The sequence below is a fragment of the Dermacentor andersoni genome, chromosome 1 (genome assembly GCF_023375885.2).
Source record: "Dermacentor andersoni chromosome 1, qqDerAnde1_hic_scaffold, whole genome shotgun sequence".
NCBI classification, from domain to species: domain Eukaryota; kingdom Metazoa; phylum Arthropoda; class Arachnida; order Ixodida; family Ixodidae; genus Dermacentor; species Dermacentor andersoni.
The window spans coordinates 258,006,850-258,031,495 of record NC_092814.1 but is presented as its reverse complement, the minus strand read 5'-3'; the positions used below and the strand labels follow the sequence as shown (position 1 = coordinate 258,031,495).

Genomic DNA, 24,646 nt, shown 5'->3' with positions numbered 1-24,646 from the left:
GATAAGATTGTAATAAATTTCGATAATTAGGAAGATTTTGTACTATAATGCGCTGCATAGAAGCCGGGCAGTTTTGCCCAGACGAGCGCATTTGCTCGCACGAAGCGCCGTACCACGGCGGCCGCAAGACGACCTCGCAGCTGGCAAAGTGAACGCTGCACTAGTTTTTCACGAGCCCTGTTATCAAAGCATGCTTGAGAGTAAGAGGCATGCTTCCCTCGCTCTCTTTATCCTCGGCGCAAGCGAGCAGCGGCGCGCGCCGGCGGCGGCAGCGCCGCGATAGTGGAGCGCAGCCGCTCCCCGACCGTTCACAGCGGGTTCAAGTTTTTTGACCAAGACTGTACATAGATTATCTCTTTCCCACAATCGGCATCTTGCAGCTACACCTCCATGACCTGAAATGGCAGGCTTGCAGGTTTGTGTACTTCTCTTGGAAGTCCAACGTCAGAGCTTTTCTCATATAATAATACTTTCTCTCTCGCCCTTGGTAGCTCTTTTAAGCAGCATTCACAGGTGCTAAGAGCTGCTGCTATATTCTTCTTCACTTAGTGCAGTCTGTGACTTTTCTGCTACAGACAAGCTTTTGGTCAAATGCATGTGTTTCTGTTTGACATGTGTGACTTGTATGCACCTATTTTTGTGATTGTAACACAAACAGTATTCTTGGGGCTGAATAATATGCAGCTTTATATTAAATTACATTACACATTTGGCCACCTTTTCATGGAACGTGAAGATCTGCTTGCATACGTTAAAATTAGGTTTTTAAGTCTAAAATGGCAAACGAGTGAAGGGCACCGGGTGGAGGCCCACCAGATGTTGCGTGACAAATTGAAGTGGCTCTTCTATGACATTGGACATTGTTGTCACGAAAAACCTATGGATGACCTTTCAGTTTTTCACTGGCCCAGGCGAGAGTGCCTCCCCCTATAGCCCAGCAACAATGAAGCCCTGCGCTTCATAAAAGACCCAGACATGAGCATTTAGGCATTGAGTAACCATAATTTTGTGATCAAGGTGTTTGTATGTTACAATACAGCCCTTCTCTCAAGCTCGCATATCGAGCAAGCTTTCAGTGTCACTGCAGATGGCTTCACAAGAAAACAACAGAAAATTACTGAAGAAAATTTGTAAAAATTCACCAATGATTAAGATACTCCCTAATGTGGAATATGAGTGAAGCTCTATATGCATTTTCATTTTGTGGTAGGCTGGTGCAGACAATCTGTCTCATGTGGCACATTGCAAACGCAGCGAAGTATGGCGTGACTGCCTTGCTAATCTGTAGATACGAGAGGCAACCCATGGATGATGCATGGGTGTGATTCACAGCAGCAGCCGTAGACAGACCTTCCAGACGACATGCGCTACTCTGGCGCTATCTTGTAGTCATTGTAGCCGCACCATGCTTTTCTTCTCACACTTTTGCCATACCCTCCTCCTTCACTTTTTGCCTAATTGTTTCGCTACGCCCTCCTCCTCCGCTTTCCTCCTCACGTCTTTCATCCCCCGCTGCGTTTCGCGTTCCCTCTTGCATCCTTCACTGTGCTCGTTTGCTTGGTTATGCCAGTGCTGACGCTCGCCACACAAACAGGCACCCAAGAGCTGCGCTCTAAAAGTAAACAACACATGAAGGGCTGCACAGGACATATTGAAAGAGCCAGGCCAGCTCGTTCGATTGACTGTATTTGTGCAATGTTAATAAAAGTATGGAGGAAAGTAATGTTAAAGTAATTGATGACTTTTTAGTTATTGCTCAATTACTTTCGTGAGGCAGTAATTATTAACTGTAACAGTAATCGGTTAGTTTTCTTCTTTAACATGCACAAGTCTGCTCTGCCGGTGCCAGGGCAGCATTTCGGCTTTTGCTGCTGGCATGAGCATTGTGCATACACACATTAGCATTGCTGCTGAGCAGCAGCTGTGTGCACACCACACCATGGAGCATACACTGGTCTTAGCGGAATGTACGGTACGTCCAGGTAAACCTATCTAATCCTTTCTTTGGACACCAACGCCACTCTCATGCACCAGCAAGATTCGAGGCCTGCAACATCGTTGGTCGTGCTCGTCATCATGCGAGCTTTCCGAGACGCCTTGAGCACAACACTAAACTTTGCTATCACATTCAATGCTTCACCTTTGGGCGAAACTGCCATTTTTGTTATTATCAAAAGTGTGATGGAGCATATGATGCTAGACACTGAAGATGGTCACAGTGAAGTGGTACATGAAAGGATGTCTGCCCAGAGTTAATGCACCAAAAAACGTCCATCCAGGTTCACGAGTAGACACATTAATTCTGTACTTTGACAATGTACCTTTACACTGTTATAAAGCTTGTATGAATTATTTAGCAACTACTAAGCTGAAGCTGGTGGAGGTTCCTACGTACAGCCCAGACTTTGTTCCGTGTGACTTCGCATTGTTCCTTTATGTAAAGAACGCGCTGAAAGGAAAAAGGTTTTCCAACAAGGAGAAACTTCTTGGGACTTGGGATGATGCTAAGTCCAGTTCCCTTAAGAAATATGGGAAGAAACATGAGAGGGCTGGTTTGATCCAGTGGAGGCATCAATTTATTGACTCGTGTAAAGTATTTTGAGCCAATGTAAAAAAAAAAAAAAAAAAAAGATCATTGCAATACTTTCTTAGTGACCTTTGTATAGAGACCTGTGTGGAAAAAAAATTCATATTGCATTGTAACTGTGTTCATTTCCAAAATAATGAAGATGGTCCATAAAATGTAGGAGGAGCACAAGCACAAAACCAAGTTTCATTTCAGCACAAATTTGACACTTGCCTTTGGTTGAATAAAGAAAATTTAATTATGTTACAAGATGGTGCACCAGCTAGTGCCACGGTGGTCAATTTGGCCTTGCATTGCATTTTTGTTTGGCACATGACCAACTTGGCAGGAACACCCAGTTGCATGGATCTGCTTCGGTGGTACAGGGGGCAATTTGCATTCGACCCCTTGACAGCACTGTGGCAAGTATTTTTTATGATGTTTTTTGGAATTCCATATCCTTGACTCTTCAAGAGGTACCTAAAAAAATGAAATATTGTAGTATAGATGTGATCCTTTGCAACAGAATCTAAGAAATGGAAATCTGAAAGCAGAATAGTGCCACGTCTGTGTGCATAGATGTTTCAACACTTAGGGTGCCAGGACTCTAAATATCAGCACTCATTAGAGTTTCATATTCATCTCGTATTCTGGAAACTGATTAATTGGGCATGGGAACAAGCCTCTAGCCCAAATTTTAACGAGTTTCCAAATTTTAAAAGCTTGAAGATTCTTTGTAAAAACTACTGGCAATATAGAAATAGGCCATAATTAGACATTAATTTCCTGCAAAGAAATATATGGGCAATGGGTAATCATCGTCAGCCTGGTTACGCCCCCTGCAGGGCAAAGGCCTCTCTCATACTTCTCCAACTACCCCGGTCATGTACTAATTGTGGCTATGTTGTCCCTGCAAACTTCTTATTCTCATTCGCCCACCTAACTTTCTGCCGCCCCCTGCTATACTTCCCTGCCCCTGGAATCCAGTCCGTAACCCTTAATGACCATTGGTTATCTTCCCTCCTCATTACATGGAGAATGGGTAATATATATGGGTAAATATATACTTTGTAATGTGCACAAACCAAACTGTCCTCTATACTTGGATTAAAAAAAGGCTGAGGAGGGGGGTATGTATTTGTTAACCGTCCACTTAATGGACATGTCCATTTCGGCTGCGGGGCTGCTGCTGAAGTGCCGATAGGTTGGCCTGGGGTACAAGCGAGAAAGAGAAAGATGCCCCCAGTTAGTCTCTTCTTCACTGGTACAGTGGGCGCTCCAGTAGGTGGACACTTATATACCCCCCTGTAGTCAACATTATTTGTACTATACTTTATGAAAACTGTCAGGAATGTGAAAAATAACCATCATCAATCAATCAATCATCACCAATCAAGCTATTATGTGAAAACAGCTAAACATGTATTAAATAATAGTAAAATTTTTTTAATGTAGTGGATTTATTTTATGCCATCTTTTGCAAGTCCTGCATAAGACTTGTGAAACATTCCTGGCACACTGACTAGCTCAATGCAAAGTGCAAAGAGGATAACAGTCAGAATACCTAATCAAGAGAGAGTGCTCACTGAACTTGTACAAAAAATTATGTATGCAACTCAAAAGCTTCATTTTATTTATGAACAGCAGCCACTGAAGCCCCACTACTGCACAGTAATGGCTCTAGTTGTGATACACTGGCCTTTGCATTTTTACTTAAGTGCACACTTCTGATATTGAATACAGTCCAACCTCGTTATCGTGAAGTTGCATCCGACACTAAAATACCTTTGTTATATCCAATATTCATTTGAAGTGCATATTTCTTGCATGCTGATATAAATGAGAAATATTTTGGAATTGCTTCATTGTAGCCGATAATTTGTTATAGCGTGCTTGTTATATCGAGGTTCGACTGTGATGACTAACTACTCTTCCACATTTGTGGTTGTCAGAGGGGGTAATGACAGAATCTAGAAGCCCACAGAGGCCATCTTGGAAGGTTGTGACATTGCATAGTAGCCCAGTGGCTGTGGCATTGCACTGCTGAGCTCAAGTGAAGAGTTGCATAATAGCTGTGGTGGCCACATTTCGATGGGGGCGAAATGCAAAAATGCTTGGGTATTTAGATTTAGGTGTTAAAGAACCCCAAGTGGTCAAAATTAATAGAGTCTCCCACTACGGTGCGCCTCATAACTAGAGTTCTGGCATGCAAAACCATAAAAATTTTTTTAACGATCATGCTAGCATATGACCTTTTTAGCATGAATAGGTGACAACTCTGACAAATAATTATACTGGTTATAAGTGTTTAGTTAGTAGTTATAAACAAAAGATGTTCACGGGATTCCCCAGAACTAAAAATATCAGCAATAAAAAAAAGTTTAAGGTGTTCCAATGCCATAACACCTCCCCTAGTTATGGCCTAGGTTATGTCCCTTTCCAACATATCTGGCAAAGCAGCTGTGCTCATAGAAAAAACATGTTTACCAAAGCATGAAAGAGGTGTGTTTTACCTTACTGCGTATATGCTTCAGTAGTGCCTCCATCGCAGGTGACCCACAACGCATCTTGAAGTCTAATGGTTCCATTCCTTTCTGGAGAAGGAAAAAGGCACTCCCAATAAATAAAAATTGTACAAAAAAAGTGTGCTGTCAGAGCAGCTTACCCTGTCAAGCGTGTGCTCAGAGCAGCCAGCATTCATGAGGAGCTTAATTAAATGATCGCCATCAGGCATGGCATAGGCATAGTGGAGGGCAGTACGGTGATGCTGTAAAAAATACCGGCAGCTGCAGGGCTGATAAGAGAAGCAGCGAACATGTCAATTTGAGCAGTGAACCTACCTGATCTAAAAGGGTGTCCACAGACTGACCAGCAGGAACGTTGTGTAAAATTGTTTTTACAATATGGGGACGGTTGAACAGCACAGCTCTATGAAGAAGTGGCTGGCCATCTCCCTGGAAGCCACAAAATTTCTTAAAACAGCTTTGATGATACCAAAACATCAAGAGAACCTACAATATGCTTTACGCTGACAGCTCAGGTCCAAGCTGGACAGCTGTATTGTTCATACAAAACTGTAACTATCGGAAAATTTTTCAAAGGGGCCAAGAGTCACCTTTTGTGCAACAGTAAAACAAGATTCCATTAATTCTGCTTTTGTAAAAGAAAGTATTAGTTATGATTTAAATGGGTTTCTATGATTAAAATCCTATAGAGGTCTGCAGTCAACAAGCCTACTACACTAAAACATTTTTTAAGCATGATAAGACAACATTCACGATCTCTAGACAATGCTGCTGAGATCATGCAAGCCAAATATTATTCTGTAGCATGCAGTTGGGAACCTACATTTAGCACAACAGATCACTTGCACTTTTATGTGATTTTCCAAATACCCATTGCTTCTTTTTTTTTCTCCCCCTTAGGCAACATCAGTGATGACATTACAAGAAGCATAACAGCTGTTAGATTCCAGCCATTGGGTGCATGCATGCACACCCTTTCAAATCATTTAGGATATGGGGGACATGCCCATCCTGTCACCATTCCCTTTCGAGTATCAAACACCAGCTTTTAAGGGCTACCATAAGAACTGTGGAAAGAAGAAAGGTGTGATGGATAGAACACTGCTATCAGCATCAACCCATCTGACAGGAACTGAGCATTGAGGGGGATCTGGGAAAGCAAATATTACACTCTTTATACCTCTCTTCATATTGGGCCCTTTTCAAACATTCCTTGAAAGGCATTGCACTTATTCCAATATGACATTGTTCAGTTTCAAGAAGGGTTTCAGGCCCCCTTTAGGAACAGTGGCCCAACAACAAGTGCACCAAAAAAAACATGGGTCTATGAAGGCACAATTGGGCTAAAACTGCTCCAGGGATCCAATACTAGCATACCACGAGTTTGACAAGCAGTTTTCAGTGGAATCATTCTAGCTGTTATGGCTAGCTACTCTTACCAGTACATATACATCCCACATTCAGCAATGACTACTGCAGGATAGTAATCCAAGCAGATAATACTGGCTAGCATGAGTAATAACTTCATGTAATCTGTGATCTAATAAACAGAAGTTTTTCTTTTTCCAGTTTTCAAGCAGTTCTATTTACTGACATAATATTTGAAGTGTGGTCTCGACTTTCTCTGCTTGTAGTAAAACATCCTATATAACTGATGTTTAGCTGGGTCCTGAATGCTTTATTTTAAACTTGTGTCGCCACTTGCACCAATTTAGAAACAAAACGGAGTTGCTATGAAAATTCAAGATGATATGTGCAGGAAGGCACAACAGTGTTTTCTTTGATGCATTGTAAAAACTTGCTTATCCCCATATGAGGGGCAATTTGGTATTGGTATAATTGAATGCAGCTGAGACAAAATAGCTCACATATTAATGATAAGCTACTTGCCTTTTGACATGCTTCCCAGGATATATTTGTTCTGAACACTGCAGAACTGTATGTTCTTAATTCTTCAAATCTTTCATAGTTTCCATCCTCAACAGCTCGTGAGAGTTCTGCAATCTGTTCCTGAAAGCAATGACATAGGCTTAGCACCACCAAAGCAGCACAATTTTCCACTTTTGTACTTTGGTTGATTAAATGTTTTAGTTTTGGGCTCAACTAAATCTGTTGAGCTCAACTAAAGCCCCAGAGGAAAATGCATCGTCGCACTGGAGGAGCGTGGAAGAGGAAGAAGAGGCGTGAGGTTTTTGGGTGATCGGCCATACTTGTTGGCTCTGGTGGTAGTCCAGCCACATATCTGCTTCTTCGAAGATATTGTAGGACTGGGTTGTCCAGGGTGTCCAGTACACAGCACCTCCACCACTTGTTACGGATGTAGAATGAGTTTATTTACAGAGAAAAGGGTAGAGAAGACATGGGACAGTTCGAAACAGCCGATCACCCAAAAACCTTGCACCGCTTCTTCCTCTTCCATGCTCCTCCGGTGCGGCATTACAATATTGTGCATCATAATTCTTGCATTAATTTTTATATCTATAAATCACTGGAAACAATTCCAAACATTGAATTTCAGCTTGGATGGTCATAATGTCTTTAGATTGACTGCTTTGTGGAAACTGATAATAATGTTGTTGGCATGGCATAGCATTGCCACTGGCTAGGGAAACAGTTCCTACCAAAGTGATCATTAGACACATCTACTGGGCTTTTTGAAGCACTTGTGGTTGGCCAAATGCACCATATTTTCCTGTCTTGGCTTTTATCACAAGAAGTCATCGTAATCAAGAGCTCTACATCAGTGCATTTTTAGTAAAATTGTGTGGGAATGGCTGAGGCAGTGGTTAGAAAATAAAGTGCATTTTGTCTGTTTATCAAGACAGTTCATGTAAAAGAATAGCTTATTAGAGGAGGATTCGAAATTAGGAAAAGCATCTGAAGTGATCAATCCATGGTCACTGCACATCCACTTTGGTTTTTCGGACATTTGTGGGATGTCTTTAAATTTTTGCTATATGTCCCATGGATATCAATGAGAAATTCTGAAGTAAGAGCTTTGTATATCTATCAGACATCCAGAGTGGTTATTTAGTTTCAATAAAAACCAACTGTCAACCTGCTTCCCACCCATACTCCAGACAACAAACATTTCATATACAGCCACCCATATAAAAGTAGCTCTGTTTAAAGCAAACATTCACTTAGTACAAACAGTTTCTCATCATTTACCAGATCTTGCAAGAAACCCATGAAGGGTTTTTCACCAACAACAACTCCATGGCTGTAAAAATTGTGCTAGAACAACACACACATTCATACACATCCACCTAACCTCACCCCTGCCTCTCCCCCCCCCCCCCCCATGAGAAGCCTTACACCCCCTCCCCAAGATATTTCTAAATTTCCCTCTTCCTCCTAGCCCATTCTAACTCAGCCAACCCTCACGAGTTTGTAGCAGCCCCCCTTCCCCCCCAAAGAAAAAGAATGCTTGGCAGCACCACAAGTGGTGATTGCCAGTGGCGACACATAAAGCCAGATTGAAACCCATCTCCTAGTGTACACCTTCTTCGGAACACTCTGGCATTGTTTCACATTTCAGAACGACATACCCTGAACATTGGATGTTTCATCCCCAAGTGGCCACAGAGGGATGGTGCTGATTCCTACATACAGTTCTCTTTTTCTTTAAATTTTTTGCCGCTGGATTTTCAACAGCCTTAGACCATTTCTTTTTGCCTTTTCATCTCAGTATTTGAAGCCAGTATAGGTTTGTGTGATTGACAGTACTGGAACCACATTCATCATCTCAGAGGTATATTGTTGACATTGAAGGAGTACTGCATGAAAACCTCGTGTCTCACATTTTTTGCTTTTTAGGTAGCTGTTGGCTCTATAATTACGTTTTAAAGTCTCAATTTCTTGAGAACAAAAGAAATACATGGTGTGGCACAAGTTCCCACATTCAAATAAACACCCATAAATAGCTCGCGATGCATTGTAACAAAAAGCACCTTTATGCGCATATAGCATGTTATACAACGTACATAAAAAAATCTACTTTTCGAAAGTCCGCCTCTCGCGCAAATGCAACCTTTGAGCCACTTCACAAATGAATCGATATCTACGTGGATATGCAGTAGTCTGTTTCATTCCAAGCTTTCTCTAGCGTCTGACGAAGAGAGGTCAAATTCCTATGCAGAATAGACCAAGCTGTGCTTTTTAGCACAGGAAAGACTGAATAGTCGAGAAGGTTTAGATCCAGACTCTTTGGAGGCCATTCTGAAGGAGAGTTGAAGTCGGGGAAGTTCTCTGCCTACCATTGTTACACCACCTTTGCCTTGTGAGCTGGAGCCAAATCTTCTGATACTTTCACTGACAATTTGTGAAGTTTTATTCATCCCGAAGCAGAACCTCCTTCTTATGGACATCTTTCAGATGGTGCTGTTAAGTTTCACTCTCTGCTTCAAGAAAATCAACAGTATCTTTTCATCAGAAATGACTGCCCGAAAAACCATCACAGATTGAGGGTGAAAAACACTCGAGGTAATCCTTCCACTGAGGTTGGCTTCTTTGAGGCTTCCTGTCAATATTACGAGCAGTAAAACAGCGCTAAACAACAGGACGAGGAGAGGGACACAGACAACAGCGCTCGTAATCATGAACAAACCAGCCCAAATGCATACTCTCCTGTCAATGCTTTATTGTTTGGTGGTTTACAAAGTGTTGAATGTTGAACACAGCCTTGTCTGTGAAGAGATTGCAGTGGTAGCGTGCCATGCTGCCAAAGTGTTTGAGCAGGACCTTGAATCTTCTGACCCTGGTCTCTTTCATGTGCTCAGTCAGTCCATGGGTTTTCTGAACCTTCTATAGGAAATTCTGCAGGATCTCTTTCACAATTATGAAAGAAAGTTCAGAAAATCCTTTAGTTTGGACCATTTCATGCACAAATCTATGGGTGTCCTGTAGAATTTTTCCCCTCTATTTTCGTGATTATTTGGGGTGCTGTTGATGACTTTAGGTCTTCCAGAACGCTTCCTATCATCGACAGATCCGGTCAATTTTAGCCTTTCCATACCATCATAGACCGTTCTTATTGAAATTCCAAGCTTTCACTAAATTTCTGCAGCATTGAGTTCCTTGTTGTAAAGCTTTTCCATTCCGGCTTGCAAATATCTGGTTATGGTCATCCTAAGAGCAAAAATGTACATTTGCATATCAGCGGTGGAAAAGAGAAGGCACATATAAAAACAGTAGTTTAGAAACAGGATGAAATAAACAGAGACTTTTGTATAACTGATTTTCGGAGAGTGCAGAACTTTTATGACACCCTGTAATTATGTCATCTTCTAAAGCAAAGTCCGAGTGAAGAATGTTGCTTTAAGGGACCCTGAAACGATTTTGACGATTTTCTACAAACGTACTGAGTCGTTAGAGTAGGTCCTTCTGATCATTAATTGACACATCTAAGTGCTCTGCGTAAAGCGTGTAATTTATTATAAGGTTTTAAAAATGCACATCGCTGCCGATCACAGCACACTGCACGGCGGAATTTTAAGCCGCCCCTACCCATATGATGCAAATCACCCATATGACGTCAGTGAGGCGAGCTGTCCGATTGGCTGACCAGGGCGCATGATCGATAATTTTTTCAACTTTATGGTAAACAAATGATGATCGTAATAGTTGAAATGTTAGTTAATTTGTTTTTATAAAAAGAAAGTAACATAAAAGGAATGCACAAGAACAATTTTTCAGTACACTTGAGCACTTCCGGCACACAACAAGTGTCGTCTGCTTGTGTTACAACGTGCTCCGTCTTTGACGAGGGCTCTGTCGTCACTGTCGGTCTGTCTTTTCGCGAGCGCTATGATTTGATTTTGTTGCGTTGTGGACTGCAAACGGAGCGACTGGCAATATGTCAAGCTGCAACATCGTGTCCCTCTGCAAACCAGTAGACGAGCGAACTGGCTGCAGCGCATCGGACTGCCGCTATCCGATCAGCGCCAGGATCTGCGCGATTGCGGCCGTCACTTTACACCGGAAGATTACTAACGCAATAGCGTTTCGCGAGTCCGGTATTAGGATAAACGCAAACGCAAGGGGACAGGGCCTGGCCGTCTCCCCTTGCGTGCCTTTTCAAGGGATGAACAGAATCACCAATGTGAATGGTCTGCACGGTGCAGCCACCTGGTGGCATAGAGCTCAACCACACACAATAGCAGTAACAAAACGTATTCTTCTTTGCTGCTGGTGTAAATTTTTCGCAGCAGTGTAATCGTTAACACGTTGTTTTTGTAAATGTTTAAAATGTTTTACACTTGGTTAGAGCAATATTAGCTCTTTCTTTGGGTGGTTAAGCTCTGCGCCAACGGGTGGCTGGACCGTGAAGACTGATCAGGCAGCTCATGTACATCTACGCTAAAGTTCCTTCATCAGCTTGAGTTTATGCCTCCACCGTTCTGCCAAAACGTTCAGCTAGTGTGTGATTACCGGAATACCAGACACGTTCGGCGCTACGACAGAATGATCGCAATGCACACTGCTTTGATAGCTCTCGCTTGGGGTCGACGGCCAAGCGGCTAGCGGAGAGGTCTCACGCAGGCGGGGGCGGGCTCCAAAACAACCAGAAGTGGACGATGTGACGTCACATCGTGACGCAAAACCAGTGAAGGCGGAGCTTAGCCCCGATCGCTTGGCAAACGAGTTGAGGGGGAAAAGCATGGCTAGAGAGGAGGGTAACTTGTAATCGCTTGTAGCTCCAGTAACACTTCACTTAAATTGTGGTGTGAATGTTCTACTTAAGCTGTACCCTACACGCCTACAAAATTTGTCCGAACCATTTCAGGGGCCCTTTAAGATAGTATTTCAAGGATAATTATACATTTTGCAAAAGAGTAGCAACTTGTTCATACATTTTGGAAAAAAACAAGATAAAAAATGTACTAACTGGGAAACATACTAACTGTCTCTAGCACCTCGGCGGAGGCCTTGATGGATACATCACCAAGTGTACCGGTGTCTCAGATGCCAAAGGATCGGTGCAGCTCTCAGGAGCACCCAAAAAAGGAAACCCCGCATCACGGGGCCCGGAAAGGGCCCTGTGGGCTAACATAGTTTTTTTCCTCTCTTAAACACACATCACAAAACACTTTCACTGTGGATACACAAATACTATATAGGAATGTCAGGAATCTTGTCCACAATCTTGATGACGGTAAAGAACTCCTACATAAACATAATCCAAAGTTGCTGTGTGTTAAAGAGACACATCTGAAACACATACACAAACATTCTTTGTCAGTGCACCATTTTCTGAAAAGACCGCGACGAGGCTCACGCCTTGTGCGGCATGCAGCGCAGCAATCATTGTAGACAAGTATGTACAGCTTGTGTAGCCTTACAGACACCCCTTGAGGCAATGTCAGTTTGGCGAGTTCTTTTTAATAGGTTAGTTACGGTTTGTTCCATGTACAGTAGAACTTCGTCAATGGGCTTCGGAAAAAAACTGCGAGAAAAAACGTACTAACCGGGAAAATATACGATCTGAATTAGCTAAAATATTTGAGACAACTATTGTTGACATCTACGTAATGAGAAGCGCCACGCGGATCCTTGCGGCACAAGATGCCGATGCGCGTCGAGCTACTGGTGCTCCAGCGGCTCGAGATGCATTTTGTTGTTTTCCTATTGCGTGGTGTTTTAAGAGGGCAACGGGAAACCGAAACCAAATCGTGCTGGGGGGCACGCCAGATGCCACAGAAGTGAAACAAGACACCCACAACGCGCCGTCTGCAGCAGGGAACGGCGGCGCATTTGGAATATCGCCGCCTACTTAAAGCGTGCATTACGGTATTGGCGGCGAGGAGTTACGGAGTCGCCATCTGTCGGAAACGCCTCCCTTGCGTAGTATGAGGGATCACAGGGTGCGCACCTCATAGGTTTTGCTTACAGTGCTCAATAAAAACACCATGCGGCAGCCCTCCTGGAAACTTATGTAGGTACTCTCAAAACGAGGGAAGTTTTTGACTGTCGATATAGTAACCTTGGGCAAACTGAACGCACAGAATCATTTACAGATGCTATCTCTTTACCGAATACGTAGAGCGAACGCCACTGCCCGCGGTCGCCGTGATGGAGTCTCCCGAACCGGCTTCTTGCGTGAAAGGTAGGCACACGCTGAGAGTAAACTATGTGAAATATGTTCTTATAGTGGGCTGTCTGTATAACCAAATGGAGCATAACAGAATGAAGCGTCAATGCAGCGATCGCACGGGTTCAGCGACCGACTGCGCGTCTGCATGCATATGTCCATGCACAATGTTTTGCTTTCGCTGTTAGCGCATTTTCGCACCGTGTCGTGAGCTTCAGGCCGCAGCATATGAGCATTTAACAGCACACTAGCAACCGTTGTTGCGTGGACGCTGTCAGAACTGTTAAAATAATTTCGTTGTAAAGACTTCGACGCCTACGGCGACTGTGATGTGCTGTCGTGACGATTCAATCTTTTCTTGTCTTCTAAATTCTTGGACATTTCAATATTATTTCTCAAGTTGCGTCGCACTGTATATTTATCGGTCTTCTCAGCATGCGATTTCCCTCTGCATCTTTTTCGTAATCCAGTGCATTAATTCATAACACAAACATGACCATATATGCCATGCCTTTTCTTTAATGCGCTTCTTACCGCTCCCTTTCCATTCTAGTGAACTTGCCAGAATCTAGTACCAACAAGTACATAGACCTAATAAAGCGTCATGACATTAGCCCGGCAGCGGGCACGAGCGAGCGTCTCAGTGCACATTTTCTGCTACTCACCGAACATCACACAGTCCCGGCGCCGTAGCAGAAATTTTTCTCGCACGTCTGTGCTTGCTGCATACCTGAGTTGTAGCCGATGGCTTTCTAACGGTTCTAAGTTTCGCAAGCCAAGCTTCATGCAGCTCCTTGTCCTGCGGCTACGTGTGAATAAGGCTGACGCAGGGCTCCATTGCGTACGTCCAGCACTGCGGCACCGAGTCTACCATGCTGCACACCTCTAAAGGCAGCCACTACCTATTATAGTACTTTCAAATGTTGTCAAGCAGACACCCAAGGCGGTAAAGCCTCAGCACTTAATCAGAACCGCAGCGCAGATGGGACTTTAAACTTTTGTTTTCAGCTCGCTTCGGCACTTCCGAAGCAGCCGACGCAGCCGCTGTGTCCACGTGATCCCTCATGCCACGTCACGCCGACGATGGCGCCAGCTTTTCCAGTGGTGGAGCTCGCCCCCAATAGCGGACGCATTTCGCGCCCCTATAGGCGTCTTGTGCTGAAGTTTGAGGTATAGTAGCGGCGCCTGGTGGTGGCGAGAAATGTTATCTGGGTAGTACCAGTTTGGGTAGTATTGAGCCCTGGCTGTGGCGAAGCACGTTTCTAGCCCGAGTTTTGCATTTATTCGCACTTTTTTCTGCCCTGTTGCGAGTGCGAAAAGGCTCGTCAGTTCTCACAGACCACGCCGCAAGCTGGCCGCAGCCTATAGCTTAACGAAAACGGACTCTCCGTGTGCCGTGGGACGTAATGCTGGAAGCAGAAGGAATCGGCGACGCCGATCCGGAGAGACCTTGCTCAGCCTCGAAAAAGCGTCACCGTCGTTACTGCTGCGTCATGGGCTGCCATGAACAAGGAGGCCTGAATCCCAACATCAGATTCTACCGTTTTCCTTCAAGGCCTCAAGAAGCGGAGCGTCAGGCGTGCTGGATAACTGCAGTTCGTCACACTGGGTAAGCGAAACTTCGCAACAGGCTGACTGCTTCGCTTGTCTTGCAGCTTGCTTGATTATCTGCGTTGCTAAAAATCGGTCTTTTGCACCTACAGTCTCGACGGCAGACCAACATAGCAGCAGGCATGGCTGCTATATCGAGCAGCACAGGTTAGAGAGCTAAATGTGCTCATCCTTGACCTCAAGCCAGCACGTTGAGGCAGCGCAGCAAGGTAGTATTGATTGCAGCACATCGATGTTAGAGCGCTGTCATTAAAAGCTACATCAAGCAAGCAGCGCACGAGTTCGCGCTGCAGCACGATTCGCACGTACGTTACTGCGAGCTCATATGCTTTGCATCAGTTATTTAACCGTTGCTAAAGGGACAGATGGTCGCTACTACAGCGCAGGCATAAGTACTTGTTTAGCGGCATGCAGTCAACAAAGATTGCAGGAGGCCCGCCGTTTCGCGGCATGTCAAAAGACCGCTGCCGTCGCGGCGCGTGCAATCATGCGCTCGAGCAGTTCGTACATCGCGGCATGCTGAAAGATCGCTGCCGTCGCGGTGCGTACCGTCGTGCGCTCAAGCAGTTCCGTACACATGATGTCTGCTTATCGCTGCTGTGAATTCATTTATAACAAGCATTTCTTCGCCTTTGTGCACCTGAATCCAGCAGCGTACAAGTTAACCTTACCTGAAGTTCAACTTCGTATGCGACTCGCTTCACTTGCGATTGATACCGCGCTAAAACTTCGCTGCTTATTTCTTTAACGGCATACACGTATTCGGCATTGCATAATTTCGTGCCTTTACGCAGCGTGCCACCCCTGAAAAAATCTTCGGAGCCCGATATTCGCTGCAAGCCATGGTACAACACAACTGAAAGTGGCGGGCCCATATTTTAAACGTGCTTTCCGAAGCAGACGACCGAGCTTGGTACTACCCAGTTCAGGGCAGAGGGCGCTTTTTAGCACCATTTTCGCAGCGCCCCCTGGGCAAAGCAGGAGCCCCATAGCCTGGTTGGCCTGGTGACCGGGACGTAGCAAGCACACGTGATGGATGACGAAACGAACGCTACAACGTCCAACAACGACGTCCCGGATCCTCAGCCCCATTCAACAGTGACAGCTGACATCCCTGCTCCCAGCGTTGCCATGGACACCATTTCCAATGCCCAGGTTGCCCAGGTTACAGTGTACTAGAATACTTCTAGTTCACTGTACCCAGGTGCGGCTGCCCCCGTTTTGGCCGAAGAGTCCCGCCGTGTGGTTCACGCAAGTAGAAGCCCTCTTCGATCTGCGGCGCATCACATCGCAACGTGGGATGTATCTGCACATCGTCTCAGCACTTTCCTCCGATCAAGGCAGCTGATGAGTTCGACGACATCATGAGAGGCCCACATCCGGCCGCACCCTACGACCTTGCTCACACGAGATGCAACATAGTCTTGCTGCACAGGTTGATCGCCTTTCTTGGACTGGCTACCCTTTGGCCTTAATTTCAGCCATAGCGGAACAGCTTCTGAGGCGCACAAAACGTGATGCTCAGTCAAGGAACCAGCTGGTTGAAAGATGCAGGTTTGGAGTGCTGCTGTATGTGCATGATGTCTCCCATAGGCTAAAAAAGATTGGGCAGCGTGCAGGAATCACAGTCGTTTTCTCAGCCCTGGAAGAGCTGGCAAGGCTCTGTAAACATGTCAACGCGCCTAAATCACGTCAGAGTGGTTTCTCGGTCGGGCACAGAAAACGTTTTGTGACATGCGCAACGAATGTGGTTTACCAGATTCCCCTGTTTTGCAGCAGTAAATATGTTGGACAGACAGGCAGGTGCTTAAACGATCATTTAAGAGAGCACTGTAACAACGTCCATAACACTGTTCACGGCCGCTTGGGCATCCATTGCCGGGACTGCGGTGCGTGCCTCTCTTTGAAGATATGGACGCTTTAGCAAGACACAGCTCGCAGCTCACGCAAAAAATTAAAGAAGCTGATTTCATCAGAAAACTGGGTAGTGTGTGCGTTATTTGCGCCTCTATTGTGCTGACCCCTAGTGAAGTCATGTATCTCAACAGATAGAAGTAGTAATGGTAGTCTTTTTCAAGTGACCATGTTCTTAGTAATATGACTTGCTGTCAGAACACCCCTTGTGACTGCCTTTCATTTTCTGCGCATGCCCCCTCTTGTATATATACACATGATGTGGCAATGCAATAAAATATTGTTGGAAGTCAGCGCAGTGTATGTCGTCTCTCGCAGTCCTTGTCCTTCGTGCTGTACATCATTTTTTATCATGAATTACCAACTAGCCGAAGAAACCACCCTAGATGTTCCAAGCATTTGAGAACACAGCAGGAGATTATCATCTGTCATAATTTAGCACAGAAGCATACCAGTGACATTTTACACTTTGTTTCAGTTGCAAGCAACTAGTACAGAAAGAGAATTGGCAGAAATTATATTTGTACTTTCAATATCCATCATAAATCCTATATGGATGTCCAATAAGCTTGATTAATGCGTAAGCATACTAAGCATACTTGAAGGTATTCATAAATTATTATTGTTGCTGTTATTATTATTATTATTATTATTATTATTATTATTATTATATCCTTGGACATAAAGCACAGCTAGATATGTTTGTAATCGGCTGTTTGACTCTTTCTCAGTCAATGGATGAGTAATGCCGTGAAACAACAAAATAGTTGATAATAATAGCATAATTATGATGTGTCTTCAAATAAAAAATATTTGTATTTTGGTGTGATCAATAGCAGAAAAGTATTCAGCTTCTTTTTGTGAAGTTAACAATCTGTCTCGAAACTTTACCAATTTCTCTTTAACCATATGGCACCGCTTGGTCAACCAAACTTTTCTTACATATATAGCACTTGTCATGTATCTCACAGTGAAGTGGTGAATGCTTGGTATGTCACTGCAGAGAATTTCCACAATGTGTTCATATATGACTAAGCTTCTCGAAATGAATTTCAAGTCTATCAATGTCATATCAAAGTTAAGACCCATACAAGCTTGGTTTTTTTCTTCTTTTTGTTGTTTTTTAAATGGGTCCCAACGAATCCAATTGAGAGACCAATTGGGTCCGATTGTGTTCAAAAGACCAATTGGAAGTCCCAATGGCTATTTTCAACTGGGATTAACTATACGCGGGTAAAACTATTGCGGATGAGGCATATGCGCATGTGCCAAAACTTCCGGCTCCCTTATAAGCTTTGACATGCCGTGTAAGGCCTGTAATGGCATTACACAAGTGCCACTGCACTGCCCATAAAGAGTGGCACCAATGAGGTTACATCACTTTCAGATTGTGAGCATTAATATTGTTAGACACTTTTTAATAGTCTGAGATGATTAAAAAAGAAAAGGCATGCACTGTCAAAGAAATGTTTCACGACTTTTTGTCACACTGGAATTCTAAATATTCTGAAGAATAATTCAGTCATGAACTTAAGACCTGGTCTGAGCAACTTTGGCGGTTAAGCAGTACAGCATCTATCTCACATACATAGCATAGATAAACATATATCATACATATACATAAATATATACGGAACATTAAGGCAATGCTAATGGCAAAAATTCACCTGGAGTATCCGTATAATTGCTACCACAATAAGAACTAAAAAATAAGGGACAATTTACTGTCCTCCAAGCTTTTAGAGTTGATGGCCCTGGACACTCTTGAAAGTGGCTATATTTGTTGCAATACTGAAGCTCTCCAATGACTTCACAGAGCTTTTCATTATGTAGTTTTTAATGCTTTCATCCTGTGGAGAGTGGGAAACTAGTAAAGGCATTTCAGTTTGAAGGATAAACCAGTGATTGGCTACATGAGCAAAATAACAGACTATGCCAGCCGAAACTCACCCAAGTGGCAACCACACATGCCTCACCCAAGGATGTATATACTACGACGTTATTGTTTACTTCCCTATTCCACAAGTAGGGTGATGCAAGGCACCTCGGTGTGATCGAATATCCAAGGTTACACGTAGAAGATGCTCAATTTAACAGACCACAGAAAGAGGGGCGTGCAGTTGGTTTTAAAACTGTGTTGCTCCACAGAACGCTTACCCATAATGTGAACTGAATATAATTCTGGGGTTTTATGTGCAAAAACCATGATTTTGATTATGAGGCATGCCATAGTGGGGGACTACGGATTAATCTGGCCGCTAGGAGATCTTTAACGTGCTCCCACTGCACAGGACACAGGTGTTTTTTGCATTTCCCAAAATGCGATCAGACCTAGTTGTAAATTTTTGTTATCCAAAGGTGATGCCAAGCCTTTCTTGAGTAACATCACAAGAGAGAAGTGATCTTTTCTTTAAAGAGGAATGTTAAGCTGTATCAGCAAATCATGCATTTATAATAGCAAAGCATCATTGCAAGGTAAAACAGCTACTGTAACATGGTAGCAAAGCATAATACTAACGCAAAGTAACCTTGCTTTTGACAGTGTTTACTCGAGCCTAGTAATTATTAGTAAAGAAGGACAATATTCCATTCAAGATGGCTCAACCTGTAAGGTTTTCATAACCTTTCCTGCAACAAGATGGCCAAACTACATGAAAGTACTTTGAAATTCATGATGTCACGCTAACATACCAGTGCCCAGGTCTAACCAAAAATTCAAAAACAGGAAAAAAAGGGGGGGGGGGTTGATTTCCGACTTTTTTTCTTCAAATGAATGTAAATAAGAGCATCTGCACATTTTCTTGGTCCTGAACCTTTCCTTTTCTTTCTCCCTGAATTTTGATGCGCTACTCCAAATTCCTAACTAGCCCAGTATTCTACCTTAGTAAATAACAGTATTGAAAGACTACTTTACCAGTACATATAAACTAATTTAATGTTGCTCTTTAGTGCTGCTTTAACACATTTTTTTCTAGGGAGATTCAAACATGTCACTCTGCACTCAGTCTTGCGCTTGTAACTACTAGAACATATACCACACCTGGTAATCCGTAACACCTTCCAGGTATTTGACAGTATCAGGTGCCAACTGCATCAGTGAGTCCTGTTTAGCAGAAATTAAAAAAAGGAAGAACACATAAGTGGCCAGTAGTTATCTGATTAACTAATGCTATAATTTTCAAGATTCTTACTCTTGGAAAAAGCTCTGTAATGTGGTCATACCCACATAAGGCTAGTAGCTGCCGCTGATCAGGATAACTTGCGGTATTTTTCACCCACTCCCTAACAACCTGAATTTTTCAAAACAGCCACACAAAAAAATCAAGTTGACATTTTAATGATGACATGTGACAATAATATAGGAACTTACCTTATCAACAGCTTCAACATATTCATATTGTTCAGCATGCTGAGCAATGTCTCTCACTGTCTTGTTATCCTAGATTAAAACAAAAAACAGTACCCTATATACTTAGTCCTTAGACAGTTAGTTACTCCTGTCCAGGAACTACGAAATTACCAAAAGATGTGATTGTATTGTTACCGGGTTTCTTCCAGCCAGCAGCTCAGCACCTCCACGGTATATAAGTATTTCTAATGTCACTGGAGGTATTCTTTTCTCAAGGGCAACTTCCAGAATAGTCCTGCTCTGTAAATTTACAAGTGATGAATGTATTTTAGCGGATCAACACTGAAAATGTCACATGTATTTACGGGGTCCTCACCTTGTACAAAAGTCTTCTGATGACTTCCCGCTGACTTGGCAAGTCCTTTGGCATCAGTGCATTGGCCAATTTGGGGCTCATATCCGCGGTAAGAGCAGAGAAAAGAACGGGAATCTCTTGCTGCTCATGGAGGAACACACGTGAAAGTTAAGCTTGTCAAGTTGCAGTATCAAGATACACTATAACTTACATTGTCCGCATCACGCATAAGTGTAAAGATGTGACAGCCTGCTGACACAAGAAGCCTCACAATGTCCGTATCCTTGTTAGCAATGGCATAGTATAGAATTGGGGCACCGTGGTCACTCTGCAAGTGCAACATGCATTGTGTATCCTGGATTCCAGAAAAAAAAAATGTGCTGCTGCTGCTATATTTAACCTGAATATGTGAGCATACCCTTGCAAAAATCTCAATACAGATTTGTATTAACCTAATAGTTGCATTTAATGTACAACCTAATTAGTCTGATAAGAAGGTATTTGTCTATACAATTTTTTATTAGATTAATGTGAGTCCATTAGGTATTTGCATTTGCTACTTATTAGTCTATAAGTAATTTCTATTTGCATGGCGCTCTTTGGCCACACCTGGCCCTTGCGCCATTAAACACCACATATCATCATCATCAATTTCTATTTGTGCATACACAATTTAATAGTGGATGCGTAATTATGTGAAATGACAAAATAGGTAATAATAATAAGAATAGTACAGTCAAATCTCGATAACTTGAACTTGAAGGGGCCCAAAAGATTGCTCGAAAAAAAAAGTTTGAATTGCAGGAAATGCGTTAAACGGAGGGCTTACATGCAACACTGCGTTAGGCAGGGTATGTGCATTGAGTCAACGAGAGTGACAAGTTCCGGAAGTATCATAAGAAGCCAACACAGACACCAAGGGGAACAGTGGGGAAATTACTTGTACTGACTAATTGAAATAAATAAATGATAAGTTATTGGAATTGAAAGTGGATGAAAAATCAACTTGCCGCAGGTGGGGAACGATTACACATCTTCGGATTATGCGTGCAATGCTCTACCAATTGAGCCACCGCGGTGCCGTCTTCCAATCCACTTTCTGGGGTATTTATGTGTTACCACTAGAGCTAACCCTGGGAGTGTTAGCCAGTGCCACCCCTCACAAATCTTGGCAGCGGATGTGGAACATCCTTTCTGCCACATGTGTCACGAGTACGTGATCTTTTTGGGTGAAATAAACTGGTCAATAAGCACACACGTGCTACCTGAAGGCATCAATGTTGCCGAGGGGCCCAATTTTTTTCGGACCTTCAATTCCATTAATTTATAATGTTTTTATTTCATTTAGTCAGTACAAGTAATTTCCCCTATGTTCTCCTTGGTGTCTTTGTTTGTTGGCTTCTTAAGATATGATTAATAAAAATCGGGCCCCTTGGTTAACCCCCTTTCTTCTCGCTCATTACATAGCGAGGGTCTTAAATCCGGCAACATTGATGCCTTCAGGTAGCATGTGTGGGTTTATTGACCAGTTGCCTTCACCCAAAAAGATTATGTACTCGTGACGCCTGTGGCAGAAAGGATGTTCCACATCCGCCGCCAAGGTATGTGAGTGGTGGTGCTGGCTAACACTCCCAGGGTTAGCTCTAGTAGTAACACATAAATACCCCAGAAAGTGGATGGGAAGACAGCACCGCGGTAGCTCAATTGGTAGAGCATCGCACGCGTAATGCAGACAGGGGATCGTTCCCCACCTGCGGCAAGTTGTTTTTTCATCCACTTTCAATTCCATTAATTTAACTTTTTTATTTCAATTAGTCAGTACAAGTAATTTCCCCTGTGTTCTCCTTGGTGTCTTTGTTTGTTCGCTTCTTATGATATGATTAATAAAAATTGGGCGCCTCGGTTAACCCCCTTTCTTCAAGTTCTGGAAGTGTGACTACGTGTGCTGCCGTGAAGTGAAAATTTTCAGTTGTTTAATAGTCAGACACAATGAAAAATAGTCCACAAAGAATTTATTTGGGAGTGAGACCAACTATTGCTAAAGCTTTCAAGTAACATTTGTTTTGTCATAAGGGTATATGAATATATTGCAAACTTTCACTAAAATTGGCTGCTCTCACCCAATTATGCAACGATCAAGACTCAACGGCTGACCATTGAGAACAATAGTTGCATGATCTGCTTGTTAGAACTTTCATGAGAGCAACGAATAGCTCAAATTTTATAGCAATGACTACAAGTGGATAAAATTAATACAATGATGGGAATTAACATGTCACTAAAATTGACGATGCATCAGTTATAAATTTCAAAATGTTCAAGAGTTGACCATGCTGACTATAAAAAGAAAAAAAAAACAATTCTGAAGACTCAAGAAAATTTTGATGGGATATATTGCTGGTGTTGCTGTTGTAAGCAGGGATAAACGATTCTAGAGACATTCACTAACCTAACTAGTTGTACTATATCCGTGCCCACAGTAACCAGTGCCTCTCACTGGAAAAGTGTGCAATGGCCCCCTCTAATATAGCACTGTCTCCTATTAGGCTTGTATGATATTACAATTATAATAAAGCAATAGCAACCTTTGGTAGCTTAACGGTAGTGTGCATGCATTTGTTGCAACATATATAGCCACAACAGTACATAGCTACCAAGCACTTTTCACTGCCACTCACTTTAGTGGTTAAATTATGGGGTTTTACATACCAAAAACCATGATCCGTAGTAAGTAACTCCGAATTAATTTTGACCACCTGGGTATCTTTAACGTGCATTTAAATCTAAGTACACGGGTATTTGTGCATTTCACCCCCACTGAAATGTGGCCACCATGGCCTGGCTTTGATCCCATGGCCTCATGCTTAGCAGCACAACACCAAAGCCACTAAACAACCACAGCGGGTGTCGCTGGTGATCATCACGTCTGGCACAAAATGGCAGTGCAGGAAGCCGACAGCATGATACATCCTGGACATTTGCCATGAAGGCACAGGTCCCCAGCTGCTGTCCAACAAAGAATGAAAAACAAATCCCGTATACATTAACCCCCTTTACCTCCTGTAGATGAGCTCAGCACGTCCACACATTTTGCACGCCCTCTATGTGGACAAGCTGGGATCGTCCTTGACAGAAAGTCCCAATTTCTCTTACCAAAGATTATCTGAGCAAGTCCATGTGCCCAGTTTTCTCTTTTATGCACAGATGATGCTGCAATACATTAAAAAAAAATATAGATGTTTTTAACATTGCCGACGAGGAAAATGGTGTCATCATTGTGCTGAGAAGCCAACTGTATCCTCTACTTAAACATTTTCTTTGGTCTGTGTTGTAGCATTTCTAATTAAAAGGACACACTATATTTAGCTTTATTGTGGAACTGATGTCCATCATGTCTACATTTATTCCAACTTCATTCTCCTTTTTTCCCCTCCCCAGGTTCCTGCACTTCATCTTCTATACAAAGGCTCATACCGCTTCATGTGTTCTTCAGTAAAATATATTTTGAATGCACTTCTTGTGTTTATTCAATATGCCAATTCCATTAAAGCACTAAAGAAATTGGTCATTTGAGAATGTTTCTTCAAAAATAATTTGGGAGGTAAAGGGCAAAGTAAAAAGCAAAATGGCACTAATTTCTAAACCGTGTTAGTGCAATAAGTGAAATGCATTACAAATGTGTGCAACGATTAAATATCTTATTCTATCCCAGCCCAGGAAGAGTGTACACATTGACGCCTCTGTATCTGCACACTGAATGGCAGGCTACACCAGGTGCAGATCCAGGTTTTTTTTTTCAAAGGCGACTTTGTGGGTGGTCTGGCTTTGAGATTGTGATTGATGATGATGATGATGATGACTGTATGGAAGCAATTATGATCAATTATTATTATTATTATTATTATTATTATTATTATTATTATTATTATTATTATTACTTTTCGCATCCCAGTGAGTATTTAAAGACAGATTTCTTTTTTAAACAAGCGTTTGCATTCAAGCATACTTCTATGCTGGCACCAATGCAACTGATTGCCTGAGGTAAACAGAGACAACAATCATTCAGCTCTATGTTAGTTTTGGCACGATATAAAAGGAACAAAAATATTTTAAAGTTGAAGTATGTAAGTCAGCTGTGCGCACTCCAGTAGTGAAGAGCCAGTACTTAACATAGTCAACGTCAAACAGGATTTAAAACAAATCAAGCACATGCCGGCTAACTTGTGACACCAAG

At 42.8% G+C, this 24,646-nt stretch overlaps 1 protein-coding gene and 1 long non-coding RNA gene across 9 annotated transcripts in view; one reads left to right on the top strand and one right to left on the bottom strand.

Moving 5' to 3' along the window:
• The first annotated feature begins 222 nt into the window (after positions 1 to 222).
• LOC140213194 (uncharacterized) lies at positions 223 to 23,925 on the top strand. 2 transcript variants are annotated; one of them, XR_011890140.1, is made up of 3 exons: positions 223 to 415; positions 2,916 to 2,988; positions 23,851 to 23,925. It is a non-coding gene; the product is annotated as an uncharacterized lncRNA (long non-coding RNA). The 2 variants fall into 2 exon arrangements; XR_011890142.1 differs by lacking the exon at positions 23,851 to 23,925 and adding an exon at positions 5,992 to 6,659.
• Positions 2,802 to 24,646, bottom strand: part of LOC126547844 (uncharacterized) — a 38,757-nt gene continuing 16,912 nt past the window's right edge. For 5 of the 7 annotated variants that reach the window (XM_055063659.2, XM_050195864.3, XM_055063660.2 and 2 more), the window contains 11 exons: positions 20,624 to 20,740; positions 20,434 to 20,553; positions 20,253 to 20,357; positions 20,079 to 20,147; positions 19,900 to 19,998; positions 19,749 to 19,811; positions 6,978 to 7,101; positions 5,407 to 5,516; positions 5,232 to 5,333; positions 5,080 to 5,160; positions 2,802 to 3,046 (listed from right to left, as the gene is read on the bottom strand). In XM_055063659.2, coding sequence (XP_054919634.1) covers positions 2,831 to 3,046; positions 5,080 to 5,160; positions 5,232 to 5,333; positions 5,407 to 5,516; positions 6,978 to 7,101; positions 19,749 to 19,811; positions 19,900 to 19,998; positions 20,079 to 20,147; positions 20,253 to 20,357; positions 20,434 to 20,553; positions 20,624 to 20,740 — 1,206 coding nt within the window. In that variant the 3' untranslated portion in view covers positions 2,802 to 2,830. Of the gene's footprint in view, positions 3,047 to 5,079; positions 5,161 to 5,231; positions 5,334 to 5,406; positions 5,517 to 6,977; positions 7,102 to 9,716; positions 10,222 to 19,748; positions 19,812 to 19,899; positions 19,999 to 20,078; positions 20,148 to 20,252; positions 20,358 to 20,433; positions 20,554 to 20,623; positions 20,741 to 24,646 lie in introns of those variants that run through there. The other 2 variants (XM_055063657.2, XM_055063662.2) reach the window with 2 other exon arrangements.